Source organism: Malus domestica, chromosome 13 (genome assembly GCF_042453785.1).
Source record: "Malus domestica chromosome 13, GDT2T_hap1".
In the NCBI taxonomy this organism is placed as follows: Eukaryota; Viridiplantae; Streptophyta; class Magnoliopsida; order Rosales; family Rosaceae; genus Malus; species Malus domestica.
Window position 1 is genome coordinate 7,841,252 of NC_091673.1, and position 23,586 is coordinate 7,864,837.

Here is a 23,586-nt window from a genome sequence, read left to right on the forward strand (position 1 = left end):
ACAGATAAAACAAATATAACATCTCTAAGTTTTATTAGTTACAATATTATCTCTAATACATAATTCCCCAACCTTCAACTCCCCCCACTTTCTTCGTTTTCTTTCTTTCTTTCTATGTGGTTCTTTTTCGTCGATCGCCGCGGAAGAAGAAGGCAACGATATTGAGGAGAAAGAGAAAGAGTGAGAAAGTTGAAGGAGAAGAGTGATCGCAGCCGCACGATTTTACGTGAATCACTGAGATTATTTGTTTTGCAGGATCCGTATGGTTCAAATTCATAAAGGATCTGTTTCCATTAGCATCACTTGTTATCTTATGAGAGGGAATTTCATAATTTTTCAGTTACAGATTTGTAGAATTGCATGTGATTAACACAACAAAAGATTTTGTGCTCTATAACGATCGAGGAATTAAACTTCATGAAAGTGTATGCTTGACGACTATTTTTTGAATCAACAATACGATTCATTCTTGCTACTAAACTTGTATACCTAATGAAAGTGTACGAAAACTGACATAGAGCATGAGGGTTTTCTTACAACGAAAGGAAAATACTTGACTCATTATATATAAGAAGTCATTCATCCTTGCAGACAAATCACAATTAAACAAATATTCATAACTTTTACTTATATGGTTATAATGTTTAACTTGTGCGTGTATCGTATAATCGTAAATCCACCAAAACAACGCAATGCATCAAAATACTTGCCATAAATGGAGTAGGTAGGAAAATTTCTTGATTTTCTTCGGTGAGAATAATTTAAATCAATTTTGGGTTTATTTAGTGTAGATTATTTTCAAATTTTGATTTTGGTAAGTTGACTAGAGTACTGTGATCCATCATCACTCGAGTTAGACTTTCCTCGTTTAGGTGAACCACTAATATTATTTGATTACTTTTTAAAAAGAAGGTGAGTTTAGTGTAACGTTCGAAAAAAATATATATATAAATTACAGTATCATTCGGCAAAAATGCAAATTATTGACTACTTTAATTAGAAAATAACCATATGAAAAGGAGTGTTACAAATACATGATTAAGTGGAGAGAGAGACTACTTACTATAACGGCAGTGGCAACGGTCGTAAAAATTAAGAAGAAGAAGAAGAGAAAGTGCAATTGACAGAAAGAAAATCACGAAAAAGAAAAGAAAAAAAAATGGACGAGTAAAGAGAAAACTGAAGAAACAAAAAGGAGAAAACGAAAGCTTGTTGTGGAGGAAACAAGCAAATCCAGACGACAGCAAATCCCCAGTTTTTATTTATTTATTTTTATTTTTTCAGTTTTCAGGAGCTCCTCCTCAAAATTTCCACTTTCTATTTCCTGCCGCACCGATCCGTAACCGCATTCGTCTTCCGATCCGTGCGCGCCTAGGCAGAGCAATAAATGCTTTAGATCCGACTGCCTGATACAGCATTCGTCGCGTTGCGGTTGCTGTCTTCGAGCTCGCTGCGGTCGAGCTTCGAGTTCTCGGGATCGCAGTGAGTTTTGCGGAAGCTATTTTTGTCTGTGTGTCGTCGAGCTGTGGAAGCGCCGGTAGTGGTTTCGTCAATGGCGGTGTGAATTCGGGTTCAGTGGCGGCGTAGTGGTTGGCCGGAGCTGAATTGGAGTTGGAGTTAGGTTTTTGGTGGCGGGTGCGGTGGTTGCTCTTTTTTGGTGTCTTCAAATGGCAGAATCTAGGGTTTTGAGACTTCGGTACACGATGAAGGTCTTGATTTGATTGGATTAGATACGTCGACGTTTAGCCTCTGCATTGCGACTGGTACGGTTGTTTCAGTTGCTGCGTTAATTAATGCAATTTTGTACTATTTTTTACTTAATATTTGTGGTTTGAGTTGACCTGGACCTGGCATGTATGATTCCCACTGATATTGAGAGGTTGGAATTGTAGTTAAATTAGTTTGGTGCATTTTGTGTTGTGGGGGAATCGGAAACGAAGCTTGGTTGCTTAAATTGTTGGCATTGTGAGCACTAGCTAGGTGTATGTGATGGGTTACTGCTTCAATTTGCGATGTATGGAGCGGTTGGGGCGTCGGTTTTGATTGTGTAGTTTTTATGTTGTGAGAGATGCCTCCTTCTCCGTCATTGAGGTGCTCTCCCGGAAGAGAGCCAAGAGCAAACCATCACAGAAGGGGTCAAAGTTTTGAAAGTGGAGTGTTTTTGAAAGAGAAAGACGAAGATCTTGCCTTGTTCAACGAAATGCAGACCCGAGAAAAAGAGGATTTCTTGCTTCAGTCAGATGATCTTGAAGTTATATTCTGTAAGATGTCATCCACCATTTTATCATTTGCTAGGAAGTGTAAGGTTCAGGATTTTGTCTCTGGTGATAGGGCTGACAGGGTTTCATTTATGTTTTTAAATTTACAGCTACAAATATGAGGCAATTTTCGGATGTGAAGCTTGGAATCACCATTCCGACACGTGGAGAGAGTAGCGATCTGTTTAATGTGGAGGGGGAGAAAAATGACTATGACTGGTGAATTATACTTTTTCTTTATCTGATACCTTAATTTATCGATGCTATATTACTGGTTTAGGATATGCTTTTCAATCTTAAGTACTAAAGAAATGATTAAATTTCATCTAGGATCAATTTGCATGCGTTTTACATTGTAAGCACGTGATACGCCCTGGTTGTAAATTGTAAGACGAGTGTCCTGCCTTAAAACTGGGAATTTTTCAGTAAACCAGAATAATTTACTTTGTCAGAGGACAAAGAACACAGATATTATTTTCCTAAAAAAATTGGGTGATGATTTTGGCACTCCAAAAACAATTTTAAACAACCTTATGAACTCCCCTCATGTGAGAAAATAGAGGAGTGTGGGAAGTGATTTTTCGGGTGCCAAAATGATCTCGCAAACTAAGAGGGTTTGTCTGTTTCATGCATACTTTCATTCTTGCATCTTATCTGGCTGAGATTTTAAGAGTTTCTGTCAAATAGCTGGAAAATTTCACTGCTTGAGATTTGTCCATTTATTCATAGAGCAAAAACTGAATGATCAACATGTTATAGAAGTGGGTTGCATTTTGTTCCTTTACTGATTCTTATCAGCGCTGGTCCTGTTTATGTCTTTTTACTGACGGAATGACCTGGTTTTTAAATTTCAAAGGTTGGTAACGCCTCCCGACACTCCTCTTTTTCCTTCATTGGATGATGAACCACCACAAGTTAATGCACCACAGAGGGGCAGACCTCGAAGTCAACCTATTTCTATATCAAGATCATCCACGGTAGGGGGTCAAATCACTTTTATGGGACTCGATTATGTTAGTCATCATCTCGTAGACTTTGAAGATTATGCTGATATCTTTATTTTCCTTTCATTTAATGCAGATGGAGAAGAGTTACCGAAGCAGCAGGGGTAGTGCTAGTCCTAATCGCTTAAGCCCATCTCCTCGTTCGGGGAATAGTACAATCCAGTCAAGGGGACAGCCATCACCGGTACGCCATTCCAGTCCAACCCCAAGTCTACGTCCTGCTACTCCATCACGGAGACCATCTACTCCATCACCATCACGGAGACCATCTACTCCATCACCATCACGGAGACCATCTACTCCATCACAGAGACCATCTACTCCCCCAAGTAAATCCCCAACACCTCCTCCAAGGTCGTCTACCCCCACACCACGGAGGATGAGCACTGGGTCCAGTAGTACTGGGGCTTCACCTGGGACAAGAGGAACTTCCCCAGCAAAGACGAGTCGAGGGAACTCTGCTTCACCAAAAATAAGAGCATGGCAAACAAATATTCCAGGCTTCTCCTGTGATGCACCTCCCAATCTTCGTACTTCTCTTGCTGATCGACCGGCAACATATGTGAGGGGTTCCTCACCAGCATCTAGAAATGGTAGGGACAATTCCTCCAACTACAGAAGGAAATCAATGTCTCCAACTGCTTCTAGAAGTGTCAGTTCATCTCATAGTCATGATCTAGACCCATTTAGTTCTCACAGCAAAGGTTCTATAGCATCTTCTGGTGATGATGATCTAGACTCTCTACAATCTCTTCCGGTGGGTAGTTTGGACCGATCAACTTCAAGAAGAGTTGGTACTTTTTCAAACAACAGAGCTGTGGCCTTCTCAAAGAGACCAGCCAAAGTGGTGTCCTCATCTTCTGCTCCAAAAAGATACTTTGATTCTGCCCTTCGACAAATGGTACTTTATGATCTACTGCATTAAATTGCATCCTTTATTATAAAATAATTCTTTTATCATCCGATGAGAGGCAACTATTTGAAAGTAGGGATAGTTTTCTTAAGTTCTTATCCAATGACTAAGCAATACAATTCTTTAGAATTTCTGAACTTCTTGTCTGCTAAAGGTTTCTCTAGCTTTCAATTCAAGGTCTTTCTGGTGTGTTTCTTTCCTATTTCAAGTAATAACGTTACATTGGGTTTAACCAGAGTTATAAAAAGATGCTGAAAACAAGAACCGCACTGAATTATTGTAATATTCTCTCTCTCAATATTTATTAGGTTGCCATTATGATCTTACATCTTGAAATCCTATAGTTATTAAATGTTACATTTGCACTTCACTCATTGTGATATTTCCGTTCATACGGTATAGAAATCCACATCATAGGGTTAATGACTTACCATGTCCATGCAGGATCAACGGAAAGGTCCCCAGAATATGTTTCGGCCACTCTTATCTAGTGTTCCCACTAGCACCTTCTATGTTGGAACAGCAAACTCTGCGCATCGTCCTCTGATTTCCAGGAACTCCTCAGTCACAACTAGCAGCAATGCGAGTACTGATCTGGGTACTAGTGTCGCACATGATACAGAAGGGAGTGATCACAACCAGGATGATATGGCCAGTGAATCTGAGAAAGTGCCATACTCTGATGTTCATGAAGAAATTTTTGGCTTTGACAAGATGGATGTAGTAGATGAAAACACCAAGCATGACTTCCATGATGGCTCACATGACATTCATCATGGTGACTTCAATGGAGACACGAGTACAGTGGAGTGTGGAGCTGGTCACTCTGAAGATTATGGTCACCCTGATAACATCACAGAAGTCAGTCGAACCTCTGAAGATTCTCATGTTAAGGGTGATTTTTCAGAAGTCAATAATCTCGAAGGCATGGAACATTGTCTTAAATGTGGTCACAGGTATTATGTTTCTGATGAGGTGGAAAGGAACATTAGATTTTGTCCAGAGTGCAGGACAGATAAACTTTTGACTGTCCTGATTCCGGAGATAACTGAAGTTCCTGAAAGCTCCCCATCTTTGTCTGTCGAAATTGTGGAAGAAGAAAAGCATTTGGATGCAAAGGAAACCATGGTGATTGTGCCTGGATCTCCCCAAGTTTCTGATTTGGGAATTCTAAACAAATCCCAGGGTGAAGAGAATGTCGGTTCAGGCGAAACTATTGACAGTGAGCAAATCCCTAATTATTTACAAGAAGAGTCTCTTGTAAAACCAGTGGAGGAGGGAGGAGAGAATGGGCTAGCCAACCAGCAAGAGGTGGGTGCACTAACTGTTGGTTGTAGCCAGCCTAATAGTGCGACCGTGAGTCAGAATTTGCATCATTTTAACAACTATACAATTACGAGGGCTGACATTTCAGAAGGTGCAGGCATTTCCATACTGCTTAAGAGGACAAGCAGTCCCAAGGGGGATGTTGTTCAGGGCAGGACTTTAACAGCCACTACCATACCTTACGAGGATCTGTCATATGCTAGAGATAGTTCAAACAGTATGAGAAGCTCCATTGGCCATGCTAGTTTCTCTGCATCATCTTCATTTGATTTTGGCCCAGCTAGACAAACAGAGACTCGTGTGCAACGACAGTTGAGTAGCAAGAAATCAGACATGGATAGTTTCTCTGCATCATCTTCAGTTGATTATGGCTCAGCTAGACAAACGGAGACTCGTGTGCAGCGACAGTTGAGCGGCAAGAAATCAGACATGGAGAACCACAGGCATGACACAAACACGAAAACCCGAAGTGTTGGATCATCGGACATGGACAATCACAGAAATGACACAAACATGAAACCCCAAAGCATTGGATCATCATCATCATATGGAGATCCAAACCATGCCTACCAAACATTAGGTCTTTTGTCAAACACACATGATGATGATCTTGAGGTTACTGTGGGAAATGTGGAATATGATGTTGCAGAGGTGGCTCCCATGACATCTCAAAAATCCTTGCTAGCTTCAGAATGTACAGAACCAGATGTTACTGCTACAGCTTCTACCAGGACAACTGTTGTCAAGGAAGATGATACTGTGTTCAGTTCTACCAGTAGACGATTTGATGCTTCTACCACAGAATTGTCAAATCATGCAGTTAGCACTCCATTAGAGGAGAATTGGGTAGCACCAGGTTGTGAAAATTATGCTTCAAATGAGAACGGTGAAGAATCGCAAAACCATGCAAGGAGTGCCACAGATCTAGAAATATCAGTTGTAAATCCAGACTCATTCAAGGAGGAAAACACCACTCTCAACAGTAGTGTTGACAGAGTGGATGCTGAAAAAAGTAATCACAGTGCCCATTGTTCAATGAACAGTGATGCTTCCATCGAGTCAAAAAGCATGATTGAGGAGTGTCAGGAGCCTTCAGTTCCAATTCCTTCCGACAGTGATATGACACCTTCAGTTCCTGAGAACACCACCTCTAATAATGCATATGGCATCTTAGGTATGATTTAAAATTTGTATTCAACTTTTTTTCTTTCTTGCTAGTTATTGTTTGACATTTTTTATTTTTATTTTTTACTTTAAAACTTTTCTCGATGAGGGTGGCGAGTATTGTATGGACTACAATATCAGAAATAGAAACTTTTTTCGGTGTTCAACTTTTTTTGCTCTCCCTCATGCTGTCTGGCAGTGGCACTCTTATTTTTCCAGTTTTTGGAAGAAGCATGGTTCCCTATTTTTTTGTGCTTCCTGACCACATTATATGGAATTAGAGTGAATAGCTGACATGCCTATACATTTTTTTCAGAAGAGGAATCAACAGTAATGGTTGAGTATCAAGGTCGAAGCAAGACGAGAAGCCTGACACTAGAAGAGGCAACAGATACAATACTCTTCTGCAGTTCCATTGTCCACGATCTGGCCTACGAGGCTGCAGCCATAGCAATGGAAAAGGAAACCTCAGTCCCATTAGAAGGTTTTCGGCCTACAGTTACAATATTGGGGAAATCCAATCCTGAGAGAAAGGAACCGCGGGGCAGAACTGTTAGTCGACGTTCTTTAAAACCTCAAAAGGGCAAGCCAAAGCAGTTGGAAACAGATGCTGAGCTTCCTGCTAGTAAGACTGAGAATGATGAGAATGTTGATGAGTCTTTGCAACGGAATGTAGGGCTTCCCAAGGTAGACAGCATGAAGCCTCCAAAGCTGGAATCCAAGTGCAACTGTACTATAATGTGATAGTCTCCATTCTATTCCCACTTAAAGTTCCCGCTGTGCATTTTGGCCACTTCCTTCAGTAGTTCAGTGCAGCCGATATTTATGGAGGAGATGGTGCCGAGTACTTGTATTTTACTTGTTTTTTTTGTGTTTGAAGGGGCTGTTTGTGGTACTTGCCAAATGTTTGTATCAGTTCCGAATCTTCCGATATATTTGTACTAATCGTCGTGAAAACGAATCGGCGATGTTTTCACGACGTAATTGTAAAGTTTTCCCTTGTCATTAGGTGCTGGTAGTGGTGTGAGGCATCGGAGGTTTGTGGTTGCTCCGGCCTTGTTAGGGAATCAGTAAGTTCGATGTGGTTCAATTCCTCCACTAGTGTGTGTGTGTGTGCGAGAACTCAATTCATTCATATTCATTATGATTGTTTTAGAATATACCTTGATTATTATTACTAGATATTCGGGAAGCGAAAATAATAGGAGGTGCAAGCAATCTTCTCACTTAGGAACTCTTGTTTTAACTTCTTGACTCTCAAGTTCATACTCAATGTTGCTTGATGTTCAAGCCGTCTTCCGGTACTGTTCATTTTAACGAAAAATCACATTTTTACATTAAAAAGTCAATCATGGTACTATTCACTTTATCTTTTATTTTGTCCTTATCGTTAAAACTCAAAGTTTTCAAACTATTTTCATTAGTTTTTCTTTTTTTAGTTCATTTTTTACAAAAAATCAATTAAATTAGAAAGAAAGAAGAGAAAATTGTAGCAATTGTGCCTTAACTTTAACCCAACTGGATGTTTGGTTTTCAACTAAAAATCCGTGACCATTAGTCTCTTATCTCATCAAAATATGCAATTGTGGTTCTGTGAACACGGAAAATTCCTGAAACGAAAGAGACAAGAACAACGTGCACAAACAAATATTTGTATTTTTGATGATTTTGGGTTACAATCTCTCTCTATTTTGATCCTCTGATTCGATCTCCGTAAGGTGTTGATTTGTGGGATGTGCGATTGATCCAAGGGTCGTCGAGGCTTGATCTTGGATGAACGAGGATGAACGGATCTTCAAGGGCTTTTGGGCTTGATCTTGAAGAATGGTGATTGACGGATCTTCAAGGGCTTTTGGGCTTGATCTTGAAGAACAATGATGAACGGATTTCCGAGGGCTTTTGGGCTTGAACTCGAAGAACAGTGACGAACGGATCTTCGAGAGCTTTTGGGCTTGAACGGATCTTCGAGGGCCTTTGGGCTTGATCTCGAAGAACAGTGATGAACGGATCTTCAAGGGCTTTTGGGCTTGATCTTGAAGAACGGTTGGATGTGTGGATTTGTCGACGTTGTTGATCCAAATGGCCGTTGGGGCTTGATCTTGGATGAACGGATGATGAACGATGGTGCTTTCTTCAAGGGCCGTCGGGGCTTGATCTTGAATTGGTGGATGGTTGATCCAAGGGCCGTCGGGGCTTGATCTTGGAAGAACGATGAACGAAGAACGAAGAACACTTTCTTCAAGGGCCGTCGGGGCTTGATCTTGAATTGGTGGATGATTGTTGATCCAAAGGGCCGTTGGGGCTTGATCTTGGAAGAACGATGAACGAAGAATGAAGAACGCTTTCTTCAAGGGCCGTCGGGGCTTGATCTTGAAGGTGGATGATTGTTGATCCAAGGGCCGTCGAGGCTTGATCTTGGGAGAACGATGAACGAAGACCGAAGAACACTTTCTTGATTCTTCGGGAACCTGGATGCTTGAGAGCTTCGGAGTTTCAGAGCTTCAGAGCTTCAAGGTGTAATATGAATTGGTTCTTTTAAATGAATGAAATGGGCTTGTATTTATAGAATTTTCCAATGCCTAATTTTGAATATAATATCCCAGATGAAATAAGTCGTTTCTGTCGTTTCTGCCAAGTGTTGACACGTGTCCTATTTGATGACTTTTCCAACTCATTTCAATTTTCGTTGAGTCACACGCTACGTGTAAAATTTATGTAATACATGAGCGTTGACACTTTGATTTATCGGTCAACATTTATTTACGAAATTTCGATGTCTACAGGTTCCTTTCGTCAATTCCGTCAGAACTTATGTCAAAATGATTTAAGGTGGAAGGACTTGCTCAAATTAGGTTAAAGTTGAGGGACGTCTGCTACAATTTTTTTTTCCGTATTTGCCCCTTGATTCAACCTCACGTATGTGGCATGTGACTCATTTTGACGAAAGTTTGGACAGAGTTGGCGAAGAGGACCATAACTGCATGTTTTGATGAGTTGAAGGACTAATGGTTACAAATTTTTTGTTGAGGAACCATTACTGCAATTTAGTTAAAGTTGAAAAACCATTGCTAAAATTTCCTCAAGAAAGTCAACGAATTCATTTATTTATTTCTTCTTGTCTTCTGTGTTCATCATTGAGAAAATCTAAATATATATGTGTGTGTGTGTGTGTGTGTCAGTGTATAAGCTCCTTGTATTCCAAAGCATCATTTCTCTTGTTCATTGTCTCTTGTTTCTTCAATCTTGGCTTCTGCATTGCAGTTCATCGTTTTCTTGTTCTTGAGGAATGCAGCGAGTCCTGCAAGCGCCTTATCGGCTTCTTCACTTTTCATGAGTTGTTCTGCAATCTCTGCAGGGGTCACCTCCAGCTGCTTTAAGAATTCTTCAATTTCGTCGAAGAGATGGTGAGTTTTTATTCCGAGGTAGTTAGAAGCAAGGATCTTGAATCCACTTGGTGTGCAGTAGGACATGTGAATGTGCATATCCATGCGCCCCGGTCTCAACAATGCAGGATCTAGTTTCTCCTTGTAATTTGTCGTAAACACGATAATCCTCTCATCTCCGCAGCTTGACCACAGCCCATCAGTGAAATTAAGCAACCCTGATAGAGTTTACTGTCGAAAACAGACAACTTAATATGAACGGAGTCATAGATAGAACTTTTTGTATGGGTAAAATCACGTGCATTGTGGTTTTTACCTGGCTGTCATTGTTACTGCCTCCTCCAAGTTTTCGGTCACTCAATTCAATGCTGCAATCAATATCTTCAATTACTTGTATCGATCGATTTGCAGTGGAGACTAACAGCCTCCTGAGCTCGGAGTTGCTACGAATTTGCATAAGCTCCAAGTCATAGACGTCAAACTTAAGGTAATTAGCCATGGCCGCGATCAAGCTGGACTTTCCTGTACCGGGAGGACCATACAACAAGTACCCGCGTTTCCATGCCTTGCCTACTCTCCCGTAAAACTCCTTCCGCTTCACAAACCTGTCCAAGTCATTGATCAACTCCTCCTTAAGCTTGGGATCCATTGCCAATGTGTCAAAAGTAGACGGATGCTGAAAGACGACAGAGCCCCATGGACCTGCATTGTACTCTGTGGTAAAGTTTCCAAGAGCATGAAGCTTCACTGCCTTGTTTTCATGTTGTATGGCTTTTGATCTCTCTACTACATACGGCAGGTAAGCGCTTAGCACCTTTTCTCTGTATCTCTATGGAAACTGACCTGAATTGACTTGTTCTCAGATACTTCAATTGAGGTGGCTTTCAGCTCGTAGTCAAATTCTGATCTTCGTGTTTCAGTAGAACAGAATTCCCATACCAACTTGATTCCTTGGAATTCATCGATGAGCTTTTCGCCTTTGTTGATGGTGACAGAAAAGTTGTTCTGTTGCGCGGACTTGGAGACCTTGAGCTGTTCGACAGAAAGGTTGATCCTTGTGCTCAAGTAAGTTTCGGAAGCCTGGTAAATTTCATTGACAGAGATGCCACTGAACTCATCAGTGATGAAGTCACTTGAGAATTGGGAAGGTTTCCGAATAGGCCTCCGAGTGTCGCGATGATTCTATCATGGAGTTTTCGGGGTATGAGCTGGGTGTCAGTTTTTGTGCTTGCTGGTTTGTTGAGTTGAGTTGGAAATATTGGTGAAGGGATTTTATAGCACAAAAATTGGAAAAAGCAGCTTCCACACGAAGCTGTTTGACTAAGATGTTACAAGGCTTTCACTATGATATTTGTTCAAGCCAAGTCAATCTTCTAGATGAGAGAAACAAGGTTCTTAAGCAATTTTCACTATAAAAAACGACCAAGAGAGAGTGCCGAGTCCGCTGCTCTTTTTTTCACATACACCATTAATCCTTGATTCAAGTGATGTAGGCTTTGATTAAAGTAAGATATTTACTATTTTAAGTTGAAAATTGAAGATTTAGGTATTTATGATTTATAATGATTTTTTTTTCTTTTTGTACTTTTCAGGGCAAAACTCAGAGAAATAAATTAAAATAATCGTCATAGCAAGAGGGGAGCAATCACAAAAAATCTACTAGGCGCACATGCATTGTAGACTACTAGGTTTAATTGTTCACACTTATTATAATTTTATTTTGATTTTATTTGAGATATAAAAGATCGCACTTACTAAAAAATATTCATCTGGTTACTTGAAGTGCCAAAGGAAAAAAAAAGTTGAACAACTGACACAATCTCAAAAAGGAGCTATTGATAGGTTTTCTGTTAAAGGAAAAAAACTACAAAGTTCAATGGAGGACTTAGTTAATGAACAACACAATTTAACTAGTTGATGATTTGGGCCATGATGATGCTTCTAATGTCTTCACAGAACAACCAATTGAGTCAATTTCCTTGAACATTTATGATCCTCGAATTTGGGATGGTCTGAGATCCAGATGGATTCATTTGTTAGCAGAAAAAGGTCCTGCAAGAGATCTATCAATTAAGAAAAGTCCTAAAGTTCAGTTTAATAGGCGTTTTAATGCAGCATTTCAATTAGCAAATGAGGGCTACAAAGATTGGACACATCTCAGTATGAGGCTTAAAGAGCATGGAACCAATTATGATCATATCTCAAACATGACCACTTTAATTGATTTGCGTCTTAGATTGCCAAAAAAAAAAAGAAAAAAAAAAAGAAAAAAAAAAGAAAAGAAAAATGAAACATTGACAAAGCCGTGTAAGACCAAATCAAGAAAGAAAGAGAGCATTGGAGAGAGTTACTACAAATGTTGATTTCCATTGTGAAATATTTAGCTAAATACACACTAGCATTTCGTGGAAAGAACGAGAGGCTTTATCAAGAAATTAAAGGAAATTTTACCAGCCTAGTTGAAATGATGGTTGAATCTGATTCATTCATAAAGAATTATCTTCAACATTTTTAAAATAATGAATCATTATCTCTGTCATACTATCCATAATGATGATATTGTTGATATCTTGTGAAATAAAAAGTGCAACCATTCAAAAAATAAAATAACCTAAATATTTTACCGTGATACTTGATTGTACTCTTGATTTTAGCCACTAAGAATATATGACTTTGATCTTAAGATGTGTGGATGTGAATAGTACTCCAGTAAAAGAGAAGAATATTTTTGTAATATCTGAATGTGAATAACAAATCAGGACAAGGACTGTTTGAAGAGTTGCTGAAAGTGTTAAAAAGTCCTAATCTTGAAATTGATGACGTGAGAGGGAAATGATAGGATAATGGATCAAGAGGGAGACATCAAGGTCAATGTATACTCCATGTGGTTGCCATAATCAGTTAAAAAATTTGGTTCGACATTTTGAAATATTTTGACATGATTAGACGAGTGATAGAGATAATGAAATCGTTTTATGGTAAAATCTCTCTTCTAATACGCCATTCTGACATTTTAAACTTATTAAGCATCATTACGTGTTTTAACTTTTTTACATAACATAATTGACATGAATTACTGCAAAATTGGCGTCCCTACTTCATGGGAGGATGAGGTTAGATAGCTGCTTGAAAACTGTTGTAGCTTGAAACTCTCTCAGCACAATCCTCGGGATCTCACTTAGCGAATATGTTTCAAAGTATCAGTATTAACATATTCTTTTGGGTGCTCTTCTTACTCAAGTTAACAAATAATGTTGATTTATGTGGTTTATGTATAGGTGTTGGGTAAGGTTTGGTAAAATTTGTGTTTGGAGTAAAATTTGTGTTTGGTAACTCTGCTTATGTTCAAAGTCACAGGTCATTTTAAGCTGAAAAGTGGCAAAAAGCAGAAGCAGCAAAATGCTGCTTCTCAAAACAAGCCGTTTTTCAAGGAGGTGGGTGAACAGTAGAATTTAATGAAACTTTCACAATCTCAAAAATACCCTCCTTCGTTTCTCCTTCTTGCTGGGTTGAAAATCGAATCTTCATCGTTGATATTCTGATTTCATCGAATTTCAAATTTCGAAATCGAAATCCCATTGGAGTATTTTTCAACTCGCTGTCACATCGCATACCAAAGAAACAAATCCAAAACCCAGCTGTCAAAAACCATCAAGTGCTCGATCCAAGATGCACAATTTCACACAACAGATCTTCATAGCAAGCTCCTTCTGCAACTCCAAGAGGAAGGTGGATCGGAAAGTAATGGGGAAAGTAGTGGATGGCTGATGAGATGAAATTTGGAAACTAGTGGTAGTGGAAGTTATATAATTAGGGGAAAAAAAGTAGAAATCACAGTCTCAGAAATCAGAAAGTCGATCTTGTCGATGATCTTGAGGTAGATGAGAAGGAACTTCTGGACGATGTGGTCCTCAGAGTGGAGAAAATCAGATGAAAAAAGGCAAAAAGGATGACTATAGAATTCTAGATGGGAGAGAGAGACAAAGAGAGAAGGATGAGAGAGGGAGCGGGCGGCGGAAGAGGAAAGAAAATATACGTTTTGCAAAAGAGGAGAACCGAACATTGGAGAAGAAAATAGAATAAAAAATATTTCAATTGAAGTAGTTTGTCATACTAATTAATATTTAAGATAAAGTTTATAAATATTTTTATTTTAAAAATAAAGTATATTTAGTAATTCACCTTTATTTGTTAAGAAAATTAAATTAATGGCACATCTAGTATTATACCATTTTTGGTCATTTCATACAATCACAGCTGGTTACTATGATACTGCCTCCCCCCCCAAAAGCATAGCAATACCAAACTAGCCCTTAGGTGAAGCCTTTACAACTACAATATATGTATTTCAAACAAGTAATGTTAGGGAAAATCTACTTTTTAGATAACATTTGTAAATTATGTGATGTGTTACTAATAAAAAATAAGCACGTTAACCAATAAAATAATCGATAACAATCACACCATATGATTTACAAACACAAAATTTATAATACTAATTTATATTTTTAAAATAAAATATATTTGGGGAACCTCAGGAATGGAGGCTCTAGGCGGCCATCTACTATTGTTTTCATAAAATAGGTAATGAACTTTTAATTATGTAACCTCTCTCTCAAGCTTTATCTAGTTGCCTACCTCTCAAAGTCTATAAACTTTATATTTGAACAAACACAAGGAAGTAAACATGTTAATCAACGACTAAGTAATAATTCAATAATTAACAACTAATAGAACGTAAGCACATTAATCAACGGTTAAGTAATAATCTAATTATCAACAATCACATAATTTGATTTACATAAAATTTGGGGCCCTCAGAAATGTAAACCTAGGCGGCCGCCCACTCTGGTTATCACAAAATAGATTTAAAAAAATGTAACTTTAACAAAAAGCTTCTAGTACTGTTCGCTTTAACGAAAAACCACATTTTTATACTAAAAAGTCAATCATGGTACTATTTACTTTACCCTTTATTTTGCCCTTATCGTTAAAACTCAAAGTTTTCAAACATTTTTCATTAGTTTTCTTAAAAAAAAAAAAATTCAACTTTGAAACCTCTATCTCACGCTTTAACTAGTTGCCTCCCTCTCAAAGTTTCAGCTACAAAGAGAGAAGGTTGTAAATTCAAGTTTTGCGAGTAAACTGGTTGGGTCACAGATGAATTTTGATGAGTAGATTTTATATTATATATTTTACCCTAATCTTAGTATAATTTGGTTAATATTTTGGAAGAATTTTGATACTTTGAATTGTATTTTCAATATAGGACTTTCAACTTCCTCTGGAGCAAAACAGGACTAAATGGACGAATTTTGGAGTAATTCCAGTTGGAGGACGTTCGTGAGTCACTTATCTTGATCGTATCAAAATTTGGGATTTTTCCACCAAGCGGTTATTTTCTGGCGATGAAATAAAGAAGCAGTGCGCAGTGCTGGAAAATGACGTTTTTGGGCTTAAATGACGTTTTTGGAGCCCAAGATGACCTCGGATGGGTTCGTGGCCTTCTGGAAAAGTGTTCAGAATATCCCAAACATTAAATCCAGCTATATTGGGCCAGTTTTGAAGCAGCTTATGGGCCAAAACGTGGCTATTCAGATTTTAGACGAATTTTACTATTTTTAATTAGGGTTTTTATTAATTTTAGTTGGCTAGGGTTTGGGTGGTGGCTTGGAAACTATATTGTCTAGCCGTCTACAGTTTTAGATTACGCTTTATTTTATGCAATATTGGAGACAGAGAGAAGGGCTAGGGTTTTGAAGATTTTCTACTTGAAGGTGTTTTCAATCCTTTTCTTAATAATATTTTCTATGATTTCAATTATGAATATGCGGAACTAATTTCTTTTGCTAGGGCGAAACCTTGAGCCTTAGCATGAATATGTGATTTTTATTTAATTTCTTATGATTGATTGCATGCGGACTTTGAATTGTTAATCACCGGGATAAAAACTATCTAATTGTCGTAATGCCTGATCACCATTAGGATCTTTAGAAAAGTAATTTGATGCAATTTTGGTCGGAAGGTTCCCTGAAATTGACGCTGGCTTCTTGTGATTAATAATTGTAATTTCTTTTAGGATGAATATCACGTCTTAAGGATTGCATGGTTTTTCAAAGGATTTTCATAAAGCATAATGAGTCTTTCATGTTTAGATTTGATCCGAACGTCCGGACGGGTTGCATGTTAGATATACGTTCTATATTGGAGGTTCCAAGTAGAATATGAATTAGGAAAATCTAACCTTCAAAGTGGCATGTGTAGATCATAAGTAATGGGTAAAAATTCATAGGATTGCTAGGTGATGGTGGAACCCTAGTGCCTTCTTAATTTGATTTTCTCATAACTGTTTTCTTCTCTCTAGCTTTAATATTGCAGATTATCTATTTTAATTCATTAAATTCGTTTTTACTTTAAGTAGGTTATAAAATCAATCATCCAAATTTCTACTTTACAATCATTAATTGAAATCTGATTTGTTTCAAATTATTTAATAATCCCGGTGGAGAATGACCTTGCGAGATCCGTTTATACTACAATAACCTTGTGATTCTTGCAAGTAAAATAGGAGGTTTTTATCGCATTCACATGAGTAGTAAAAATCCCTATCAAGAAAATGGCGCCGTTGCCGGGGATTATTTAAAATAATCCCTACGAATCAGATTTTCAATTAGTTATTGCTGTTTATACATATAAAAAAAAAAAAATTAATTTTCGTTTTATTTTATTTTTACAGATTATAACAGTACAACAGTGCAGATTTCTGAAATCTGTGCATGGTCAGCACCCGTTCAACAGTGCAGAAATTGATTCCACTTGATCCAGAACTTGAGCAGAATTTAAGGAGGAGGCGCAGAGAGCAAAATTTGCAGCGGGTTCGTCCTCTGCAGGAGACTTTTCTGCAATCAGACTTTGACCTGCACAACAAAGAAAAAATGGCGTTTGTAATTCCAGAGGCAGGTCTGCCCCTGGGTGATTCACTGACAGCCCATATAACAAATATACCCAGTTGCATTACATATCCGACAGTGGAGGAAGGGACTGCATTTGAAATAAAACAGCACATGTTGAATATTCTACCTACGTTTCATGGGTTATCATCTGATGATCCTAACATGCACATTGCAGAATTTTTAATGGGGTGCAAAAACATTTTGGTGAGGGGATTTTCAGCTGAATCTATTAAGTTGCGGTTATTTCCATACACTCTAAAAGATCAGGCAAGGAGATGGCTCCTCACACTCCCATCAGGAAGCTTTACAACTTGGGCCCAACTCAGTGAAAATTTTTTAAACAAGTATTATCCGGCTTCTAAGACCCTTGACATAAGAACACAGATTTTATCTTTCGCCCAAAAACCGAATGAAGAGTTTCATGAGGCGTGGGAGCGATTTAAGGAGTTGATTAGAAAATGTCCACATTCGGGTATTAACACTACTGATCAAATGCACATATTTTTCAGAGGGTTGAATATGACTACAAAAACTCTTGTCAACGCATCATGCGGAGGTAATTACAAAGACAAAAATGCACAAGAGGCTTGTTTGTTATTTGAAAAAATGGCAGAAGATACTCAGCAGTGGGCAGTGGAGCAGCCACAATCTAGGTCAGCTTTTGAGATGTCTACTGGTTCTCCATATGTTACAGCACAAATTGAAAAAATGGAGAAAAGGCTTGACGCAAAATTTGACATGTTATTACAAAGAATGCCAGGTTCTCAAGTTGCTGTACAGCAGTCCTTACAATCTGCCTGCAGCATTTGCAGTTTGACAAATCATGATTTTTTGAGCTGTCCACATAAAGATGCTTATCCGGAGTTTATGGCGGAGCAGGTTAATTCATTCAATAATTTTCAACGTCCCAGATATGACCCGTATTCAAATTTCTACAACCCAGGTTGGAGAGATCATCCGAATTTAAAGTGGGACAAAGATCAACACACTAGGCCTCAATTTCAACAGCAGGTACCACAACATGCTGCACCTAAGGCTGCTTGGGAAGTTGCAATTGAAAAATTAGCAAATACTACCAGTCAAGAAATCCAAAATCTGCATGCATCAATGAAAAATATGGAAAAACAAATTGGGCAAATTGCTTTGCAGGTTTCAGAAAGGGCACCAGGTTCATTTCCTAGTCAAACAGTACCTAATCCAAGAGGACGAGAGGAATGCAATGCTGTACACACTTTACGGTCTGGCAAAAGTTACATCAGCAAACATGAAAATTCTGTTGAAAATTCGCAGGCAGCAGAACTGCCTCAACCTAAATCTGCAAATTTTGCAGATTCTGAAATTTCTGCAGATTCTGGGCAGTCTCAAGAAAGATCCGAAAATACTGCAGAAGCTACCACAAAAACTGCAGAACGTGTTTATGAGCCTCCTATGCCCTACCCAGAAAGGTTGAAGCCTAAAGCTAAAGATCAACAGTTGACAGATTTTATGAAAACTCTGGCTAAGGTTCAAATTAATCTTCCATTAATTGATGCAATCAAGAACATTCCATCTTATGCCAAGTTTTTGAAGGACGTTTGTACAAAGAAAAAGAAGCTTGTGGATTCCGAAAAAGTGATTCTAACAGAACAGTGCAGTGCGGTCTTATTGCATAAATTGCCTCCAAAGAAAAAAGATCCAGGGAGTTTTACTATCTCTTGCACCATTGGAAATTGTGATTTTAGTAGTGCTTTAATTGATTTAGGTGCTAGTGTAAACTTAATGCCATATTCTGTTTTCAAACGTCTAGGTGAAGGGGAGCTGAAGCCAACCTCCAGTATTATTCAATTGGCTGACCGTTCAATTACCTACCCTAGAGGAGTCATTGAAGATGTTATTGTGAAAGTTGACAATTTATATTTACCGGCTGATTTTATGGTGTTGGACATGGATGAGGATTTGACAACGCCCATTATTTTGGGCCGCCCATTTCTGGCAACAGCCCGGACTCTTATTGACGTTGAAGCCGGAACATTAACATTCCGGGTTGAAGATCAAACTGTTGTTTTCAAGTTCTTTGAAGCAAGCATACATTCAGGTGACGAGCAAGAATGCATGCGTGTTGATGCATTGGATGGTTTACCAAGTGCCAAGTTTATGAACAGATCATCAACTGACCATCTGTCCATAAAGCCTCCAAATTTAACTCGTGATTGTACAAGTCCTAAACCACAGCAGCAAATGGTGCTACATGAAGACCAGCCAATTAACACTATGAAAAAATATGAAAATTTGCCAAGCAGCCCAAATTTTAAGAAAATACAGCCTGGTAAAAAAGTGTGGTTATTAAGTTCAGATTTCAAGACATTTCCAGGGAAACAAGAGTCTCGATGGAAAGGCCCTTTTCTGGTTACAAAAGTTTTTCAGAATGGTAATGTGGACATTAAGGCTAAGGGCACAGATTTCTCATTGAAGGTGACCAAACATCAACTAAAACCATGCATAGAGAAATTTGGTGTAGGCGAGTTTTTGACTCTGAAGGCACCAATGATCTAGCCACCGGACTTCCGCAACGTCTAGCTACAGACTTAAAATAAAGCGCTAACTGGGAGGCAACCCAATTTTTCTAAACTCTTTCCTAATTTTAATTTTCGTTTGATTTTCTCTTTAAGATAAAAAAATATATATATATATATTAAAAAAAACATACATAAAAAAAAAATAAATAAAAAAATAAAGAAATTCGGAAAAAAATGGAAGATTGCATATTGATTTTATTTACCCAGTTTATTTGATTTTATTTTAATTTTTTGACGCATATTGGTTAATTGCAGGTTGCGAACGTGAAAAATAAAGCGCGTCCTATGCTGGAATCCTGCACCCAACAGCAAGTCTAACGTTCACATCAACCACATCTACACTATGCTGGAAATTTAAAGCAGTCAACATAAAAAATCATTCACAGATGCAAGTTTGGGGGAGATTGTTGCAGATCCAGCACAAAAACAGAATTTAGAGCAATTAATTTTCTGCAGCTCAGTTTTGCGATGCATGGAGGAAGCACAATTAAATCACAGATCCATACACCACAGAACTGAGTACAGCTATTATTACTAGATCTACAACAATTCCACTTGCAAGGATAGGAAATTTTACCTCCCAGATTCACCGATCTGGGCTCTTGGAAGCTTGTGCTGTTTGTTTAATGCAGCTGATATTTGTCCACCCTTCTGTTTCCTTGGCTCTATCATTGATCTGTATACCCCTACACAAAGAGCACAAATATTAGGGAATGCAGGACATCGAACGAGCATCTATACAGATCAAAAACAGAACTAACCAGATTCATGAGTTAGCAACCAGACTATTTTTCACCAGATTTATTACTCTTGCATTGGAGTTGAATAGTATGTCATTATTAAAGTCTGGGATGGTTCTTCATTATGTCCTCTAACGGTTCTTGTTCATATGGTATACCTGTATTTTCTCAGTTCAGAGATCCAAGTTATTCAAGTGATTGTATGTGTTCAGTTCGTATGGCATCAGCAATAAAATGTAGTTGAATATGTAAATGTTGAGTCCAGCAGAAGCAGAAGTACAAGATCGTTACCTTATTTATTTGCAGAGCCGAGACATTCTTCATTTATGCTGCCTTCAGGAACCACTAGACCGGAAGCTCACGGTTGTTGTCTCTCGGTTGTACGCTGGAGTTGAGGGAAAAATTTTCAGTCACAGTAGTGGTTTTATTATTCAAATCTCAGATCATCATTCATCCATCAAAAGGGTTACGGGTTTTACCTCAACATTTGCAGATCCTTGGTTGAGCTGAGCTGCTGACTCCGGGGGTGTTCTTGTGTGGTTGTCTCGGATTTGAAACCATTAGGGCTCTTCCCACTGATAAACCACATGCAGGTGTTAGTGTTTGTTCCAGATCTCTCCAACAAATTAATTGGACAATGAAACCCCAAGATTGGAGGGTGATTTTACCTTTGGGTTTCCGTTTTTCCGATTTTCCACCACGGCGGGGTACTCACGGAGGTGCGCGTTGTTGGGTTATGGAAGGCTACGGATGCATCAATCTGTGAGAAACTGAGACATACATAGAACAATCAAATGCATCAGTCAAAAACATTTTCATTTTACTCTTGGTGATGAAGTTTGCAGAAATGAAGCTACATCTTTACATTTGAACGAACAAAAAGGAGACATGGCATGGCTTCATTTTTACCTGCAAAGGGAGGATTTTTGGACGAACTGTTTTAGATCTGTTCGTTTGAGTCTCGGTGTTGCGGACCAGAGCACTATTATAGAGGAATCAGACATGCCTGTGTTGCTCCACCATACATGGGATCCGAGGGAAATGCGAAAAAGAAACTAAATGGAAGGGAGAAGGTTTTTGCATTTTCTGGAGCAATGAAGAAGAGAGAGAGAGAGCGGAGAAAAATGGGGTCAGAGGAAAATGGAGAGAAGGCTTTTGAGTTTTTGAGATCTGATACTGTTTTCTGCTATTAAAGAGAGAGAGGTTGAAGGTTTTCGGGGTACTAGACATGGGGACTTGGGGATGCGGCATTATTATTTTATTTCTCAACACGGATTGGTTTGAAAAAAATAAAAAATAAAGAAAGGCATGAAAGGAGCCGTTTGGCTCGGTACTCGACGACAGAAGGGAATCCAATGGACTGGTGCAGTTTTTTATGTGGGTGCCCTGACTGACAAAATATTTTTAAACCACATCTGCATGCCATTCTCACGCTAATTCCACGGCTAGGCGTGGCTTGTATTTGGCCATTCATTTATCACTCACACATCACATCCGTGTGCCAGCATTCCCATGCCTACTCTTTATCACATGCATGCTGTGATGTTTTCCAAAGGCGCCAGGTTTTATGCCTTCCTTTCTTGTTACTACTTTTCCTTGTTATAATTATTATTTGTTAGTTTAAGTTTATTTTATTTTTGTCATTTTTTTTATTATTTATTTATTTATTTATTTAATTTTTTTTTTTTTTTTTTCCACACCTTGAGGACAAAGTGTGAAATAAGTTTGGGGGTGGGAAAGTAAGTTTTAGTTTTTTTATTTTTGTGTCGTTTAAAAATTTTCATTCTTGCTAAGTTAATATCCATAGATTATTTTAAACGTTAGAACAAATGGACATGGTAAAGATTAATCCCACATTAGAGTCTTTTCTATTTATCGTTACTTAGACACTAATTCATGAATTATACTTTGAACTTTGCACATCACACCAACATGGTTTGTGGGGAGTGAGATTGAAATACTTGCTTTTAGTCTAAGTTTATTTTTAATTTTTAATTTTTGTTTTAAGTAAAGTTAGTTATTATTGTGAATAAAGTAATAATTGTCTCACCCGAGGTTTTGCCTAGTAACCGGGCCAGTCCTGCCTAATCAGCAGTGATTCTCGCGTCAAACGGTAGAGTTTTGGCATGAGGCAGGGTGGTTAGTTGGTTTCGTAGCCTTTTCAGCTCGGGTTAATAAGTCCTTAGGGGTGTTCTACACCTAGTGCCCTAAAGCCCTAGTGGTTTGGGAGTCATTGACCTAAAGCTCGTTACATGGGTTGGATTGAAAGCTTAAGTGAACCGACATTGCACGACCACTACTGTTACTGGAAAAAAAAAAAAAAAAAAAAAGTGAAAAAGAAAAAAAAAGAAGAAAAAGAAATAGAGTTATATTTAAAGTTAGTATGTGTGAAATAAATAAGGACGAGAGGTAAGGGTTTTAGTCGAGTCCCCTTAATTATGTTGGTTCACTTTACACCAAAGGAAGTTTGTGAATTCTTTTCTAATTGATTCTAAATGGCTTAGACTCTGTGGTGGGATTAGTTGGAACTTTTGAAAAGATGTTCTAGTTTTTAAAATTTGCTATGGATGGCAACTTTGAAGGTGAAAATTTTTGTCAGTTAATTTTAGCTAGTTGTTTAGTTTGTTAAGTTTTTATTTTTGTTTGAGTCTTGTTTTGCTTGAGGACAAGCAAAAAGCTAAGTTTGGGGGTATTTGATGAGTAGATTTTATATTATATATTTTACCCTAATCTTAGTATAATTTGGTTAATATTTTGGAAGAATTTTGATACTTTGAATTGTATTTTCAATATAGGACTTTCAACTTCCTCTGGAGCAAAACAGGACTAAATGGACGAATTTTGGAGTAATTCCAGTTGGAGGACGTTCGTGAGTCACTTAGCTTGATCGTATCAAAATTTGGGATTTTTCCACCAAGCGGTTATTTTCTGGCGATGAAATAAAGAAGCAGTGCGCAGTGCTGGAAAATGACGTTTTTGGGCTTAAATGACGTTTTTGGAGCCCAAGATGACCTCGGATGGGTTCGTGGCCTTCTGGAAAAGTGTTCAGAATAGCCCAAACATTAAATCCAGCTATATTGGGCCAGTTTTGAAGCAGCTTATGGGCCAAAACGTGGCTATTCAGATTTTAGACGAATTTTACTATTTTTAATTAGGGTTTTTATTAATTTTAGTTGGCTAGGGTTTGGGTGGTGGCTTGGAAACTATATTGTCTAGCCGTCTACAGTTTTAGATTACGCTTTATTTTATGCAATATTGGAGACAGAGAGAAGGGCTAGGGTTTTGAAGAT

At 38.2% G+C, this 23,586-nt stretch overlaps 3 protein-coding genes, 1 non-coding gene and 1 pseudogene across 7 annotated transcripts; 2 read left to right on the forward strand and 3 right to left on the reverse strand.

Annotated features, from left to right (window-relative positions):
• Positions 1-1,057: 1,057 nt before the first annotated feature.
• LOC103430673 (uncharacterized) lies at positions 1,058-7,825 on the forward strand. Its single transcript, XM_008368825.4, has 6 exons — positions 1,058-2,261; positions 2,369-2,477; positions 3,115-3,235; positions 3,339-4,163; positions 4,620-6,675; positions 6,982-7,825. Exons 1-6 carry the CDS (start codon positions 2,069-2,071, stop codon positions 7,407-7,409), a joined length of 3,732 nt encoding a protein of 1,243 aa, XP_008367047.2. The 5' UTR covers positions 1,058-2,068; the 3' UTR covers positions 7,410-7,825.
• A 1,914-nt stretch (positions 7,826-9,739) lies between these two features.
• LOC103430731 (AAA-ATPase At3g50940-like) lies at positions 9,740-11,723 on the reverse strand (annotated as a pseudogene).
• Positions 11,724-16,673: 4,950 nt separating this feature from the next.
• LOC103414332 (uncharacterized) lies at positions 16,674-21,663 on the reverse strand. Of its 4 annotated transcripts, XM_070810446.1 has the most exons (7): positions 21,206-21,524; positions 20,965-21,066; positions 20,776-20,871; positions 20,588-20,681; positions 20,318-20,454; positions 20,134-20,242; positions 16,674-16,965 (listed from the first exon to the last, which is right to left on the reverse strand). In XM_070810446.1, exons 1-4 carry the CDS (start codon positions 21,298-21,300, stop codon positions 20,642-20,644), a joined length of 333 nt encoding a protein of 110 aa, XP_070666547.1. In that variant the 5' UTR covers positions 21,301-21,524; the 3' UTR covers positions 16,674-16,965; positions 20,134-20,242; positions 20,318-20,454; positions 20,588-20,641. The 4 variants fall into 4 exon arrangements, with proteins under 4 accessions (XP_070666547.1, XP_070666545.1, XP_070666546.1 ...); XM_070810444.1 differs by having other exon boundaries at positions 16,674-20,242; positions 21,206-21,663; XM_070810445.1 differs by lacking the exon at positions 20,318-20,454.
• Positions 16,825-19,874, forward strand: LOC114821371 (uncharacterized). The gene is made up of 2 exons (XM_070811242.1): positions 16,825-19,452; positions 19,812-19,874. The coding sequence occupies exons 1-2, from the start codon at positions 16,825-16,827 to the stop codon at positions 19,872-19,874; spliced, it is 2,691 nt and encodes an 896-aa protein (XP_070667343.1).
• LOC114821875 (small nucleolar RNA R71) lies at positions 17,371-17,475 on the reverse strand. The gene has a single exon (XR_003769712.2). It is a non-coding gene; the product is annotated as a small nucleolar RNA R71 (small nucleolar RNA).
• Positions 21,664-23,586: the final 1,923 nt, after the last annotated feature.